The sequence below is a fragment of the Theobroma cacao genome, chromosome 4, assembly GCF_000208745.1.
Source record: "Theobroma cacao cultivar B97-61/B2 chromosome 4, Criollo_cocoa_genome_V2, whole genome shotgun sequence".
NCBI classification, from domain to species: domain Eukaryota; kingdom Viridiplantae; phylum Streptophyta; class Magnoliopsida; order Malvales; family Malvaceae; genus Theobroma; species Theobroma cacao.
This window is the reverse complement of record NC_030853.1, coordinates 94,263-98,503: the sequence shown is the minus strand read 5'-3', so window position 1 is coordinate 98,503 and position 4,241 is coordinate 94,263. Positions and strand designations below refer to the sequence as shown.

Genomic DNA, 4,241 nt, shown 5'->3' with positions numbered 1-4,241 from the left:
GTTTTTCCACATTGAGTGATGGTGTTTTGGTTCACAGGGAATTGAAGCTAACAATGCTTTCATGTATTAAGAAATATTTTTTAAAAAAATATAATATAAAAATAAAAATTTTTGGTGGATATTTGTGGATTTCATCCAAGTTTGATGTGAAATAAATTTTTAATTTTTAATGAGACATGATAAGAATCACAAGGTGGAGTATTTCTAAATAATTTTAAAGGCATGAGATAAAAAAGAATTAATTAAAATTGAAAATCATTTAGAAAATTTCATCATTAAAACTAAAAAAAATTATAAGTATAATTAATATTCATTTTATTTTGACTTTCAAAAAATATTCATTTGATTTTAATAATTTTATAGTATCAATTATGTAGCTTATCAATAATTACTTTTAAAATATTATATTTTCTCAATATGAATTTGATTTCACTATTAGAATCATGTAATTAACAAAATATGATTATATGAACATTAGCATATATTAAGATCTAAAAATCAAACATTTTCCAAAAAAAATATTTAAATAAAAAATTTTGCTTAATAAGAGAAAAGAAAATATTTTAAAAAAATTAAAATAATTATCTTTAAATTATCATTATAACTATTATTTATAGTATTTTTAAATTTCAAATTATTTCTCTTTAATTATTATTATTTTTATTTATAATATTATGTAATTTTAAATTATTTTTAATAAAAAATTCAACACCCATGCGAAGCGGGGACCACTCTAGTTAGTATTTAAAGAATGTTTTGGGAGAAGTTAAAGACAATCTTGAGATTCAAGAAGGTAGAAGTTGAGGTTGAAACTTGAAAAGTAAAGTTGTAAATATTTGTTTTGTCTTCTTCTTTGGTTTTTATTTTTCTTGTTACTCTTAATGGTTAAACTTCACATGCTTTTATTTATCTTTACAATTATGAGCAACTAATTTTTAAGTTTCTAAGATAGCAATTGAACTTACATTTAATTTGAGTTTTTAATCTTTTTCTTACTTTATTTTCAATGAAATTGAATTGTTTATTTCAATTTATTCTTAATACTTTTAATTGCTTCGCTACCAATTAAATTGATGAAAAAATCTAAATATAAATCGGGAGAAGGAGTTTAATGTAGGTTAAGATTGAAATAGCATATGATCTTATTAATTTATTTGTGTATAGGATAGAGATACACCTATATGTCATGTGTAGCCAAATTTTGAATCTGAATTTAATGAGTTTATTTTAATTTCAATTCACATAACAATATAGTGTTTTAATTAAAATAAATATTTTTGTAAGATTAGTCGGGACACTTTTACAAATAATTAAGGACTTTAGGTAGGTTAGCAATTCCGCTCATTAAAATAAGCTAACAAAGAAAGGTAAAATTTAGATGAAATATGAGAGATATTATAATCCTTTTATCAAATTTTATTTCTGCTTTGATTTTTATTGTTATTAATTAGTTTTATTAATTTTTAGTTTAAATAATTATTTACTTTTTAACTATTTGGATAAAATTAAATTGTGTTAATTTTAATACTTGGTAAAATTTTTAAAACAATTCTCTTTGAGATGGATACTCTATTTGTCATTACATTATCTTCTATTTGCCATTATATTGTTTTTGTGATACATATACGAGCATGAGTAGAATTTTAAACAACAACATATGACAACCTGAATATATTTCTGCAAATGAAGTTGGAAAGAAAATGCTTTGGATGAAAATTTTTTATTAAGAATTGGGATTGAAGCAAGATGCGTATTTGTTGTCTTACGGTGACAGCCAGAATGCTATTGGTTTGAGCAAATAGAGTATGTACCACAGTCGTACAAAGAATATTTGGTATTTGATATTAGTTAGGTTGGTGATTAAGGAACAAATGATACTGTTGAAGGAGATTCACACAGAGAAGAACATTATTACTATATTTCTAGGAATAATCTTGAGTTATGCACCGAGTAAGTTGAGATGGACTTGCAGCGAGGAGTGGAGCAATTATTAGGATTGAAAGGGGAAGTTTGTTATATTTATGAGTCCCAATGGCCAACGATGAGGTATACGCCATTTTGTGTATCTATCAGTCATTAAGATCGATTGATTGATATAGTTTTAAATAGATTTAACAATTCGTGTTTTTGTATCGTAAATGTGTCAGATACGATTAAATACGAAATACGTTAAGGTTAAACACAAACATAACACGTTTAATATTCGTGTCTTAAATTTAAAAAACGTACACATATACGTTTAATAAATGTGTAATATGACATGACACGATTAACACGTTTATTAAATGTGTCAATATACGATACGACACGATTAATAACACGATTAAATAAAAATATTTACAATTAAATATAATTTTATTATTTAAATTTAAAATCAATAATTATAAAAATAATTATAATAAAATAATAATAATAACATCAAATATAATAAAATTTAATATAAATAACATATGTAAAATTCATTATCATATAATATAATAAAATACATCATTAACATCTAACCTTCAAATACAAATAATATCAAAAATCATTGATAATTTTCAATCGTAATATTTATATTATTACCTTTAAAAAATTAAAAAACTTATTAAAATAATTATTTAAAATTATTTATATAAAGTTAAAATAATCTTTAACTATTAATTTTTAATAGGTTAATAAAAGTGTCACGTATACATGTTTAAACACGACAACACGATAACACGTTTAAACATGACAACACGATTAAGTAAACGTGTTTTAAACATGTTTGTCGTGTCTGATACGTTAAGACACGAAACGTGTCATACACGATTAGACAAAAAACACGTTAAGACTAAACTCATAACTTGTTTGACCCATATTTTCTCGTATCGTGTTAACGTGTCGTGTCTAAAGTTACCAGGTGTAGTTTTAAGAAGAGAAAACTACAAACAAGTAGATAAAAGAAAACAAAAAAAAAAAAAAAACCTATGCTAGAAAAGAAAGAAAGAATAACAAGAATTCGTTACTGATTCCAACACGAAATTCTTGGTTGCTAAGATCAATATGCCTATTGGAGCGCATTAAAGCACTCCAACCCCCTGCCGCCTGCCTCCGAAGTCCAAATCCGATGCATTGCATAAGAGAGTCTCCGCTGTCGGTTTCAGGCATTTAAAGCCCCTGCTTCCCAACTGTTAGCTGTTACCCCTCCAACTGCTTGCATTTGCATTGGATCAAATATCAATATCAGCCCCGCTACTTCACCATAATACCCTTTCTTTTTTCGTTTTTTCCACCACAATCAATTAAAACTCCAAGGAGGCTTTTCTGATCAGAATCAGAACAATGACGGAAGATCACGAACAAATCTCCCAGAAAAAACACAGGCAAAATATATGCAAACGCCGGTGTCTCTCAGTCGGTTGTGTGCTCATCATCTGCCTTCTGCTGATATTCATCATATTTCTTGTCCTGGCATTAACCGTATTCAAAGCCAAGCAGCCTAGAATCAAACTCCTCTCAGCAACACTTGATGGGGTCTCTCCTCGTATCACATTCCCAGTTATTAATATTCAACTCAACATCACACTCGACCTCCAACTCCTTGTTGTAAATCGAAACCGTGCCAGCTTCAAGCACGGTTCTGGCAAGAGTTTCCTTTCATATCGAGGCAACCAGATTGGGGAGGCTGACATCCCACCAGGTTTTATACCTGCGATGGGGTCCACAACAATTTCCTCCCGTCTTACACTCGAGGTTGACGAGGTGGTGTCCAATATAACAGCTCTGGTCAGTGATGTATTGGATGGGCAACTTGTCGTGGATTCTCGGACAAGGATTCCAGGCAGGGTCACCTTCCTGAAGCTTTTCAAGAAGCATGCTGTTGCTACATCTGAATGCCACTTTACCATAGCTGTTCTAGCTCTCAAGATCCAAAGCCAGGAGTGCAAGACTAAGACAAAGCTGTGAGTTGGATGCGTTGCGTGTTAACTGCTTAATTTGTGACTGGGAGCATCTTTACTTATTAATCCTCCTCCCCTTTTACTTTGTATATAGAACGCGTACAGTATGCTCTTTCTGTTTGTTTGTGCTGGTCGTCATACTTAATTTAGGGATGATAAAGCACTGGATATAGATCATATTCTTTTTTTTTTTTGTTTTGCTTTTCTTAGACAGCTTCTAAATGCACACGGGTCTCTTTGCACTTCTCTTTGCTTCGACATCTCTTTTCTTTCTCTTCTAAAATGAAAGAAGTAGAATTATCAAAGAAGGTAAGGATA

The 4,241-nt window shown here is 29.2% G+C and overlaps 1 protein-coding gene across 1 annotated transcript; it reads left to right on the top strand.

Moving 5' to 3' along the window:
- Positions 3,026 to 4,241, top strand: LOC18600676. The gene has a single exon (XM_007031270.2). The coding sequence runs from the start codon at positions 3,307 to 3,309 to the stop codon at positions 3,928 to 3,930; it is 624 nt and encodes a 207-aa protein (XP_007031332.2). The 5' UTR covers positions 3,026 to 3,306; the 3' UTR covers positions 3,931 to 4,241.

Excerpts from the sequence above, each read along its gene's own strand:
- LOC18600676 (XM_007031270.2), top strand. The coding sequence starts at position 3,307 with ATGACGGAAGATCACGAACAAATCTCCCAGAAAAAACACAGGCAAAAT.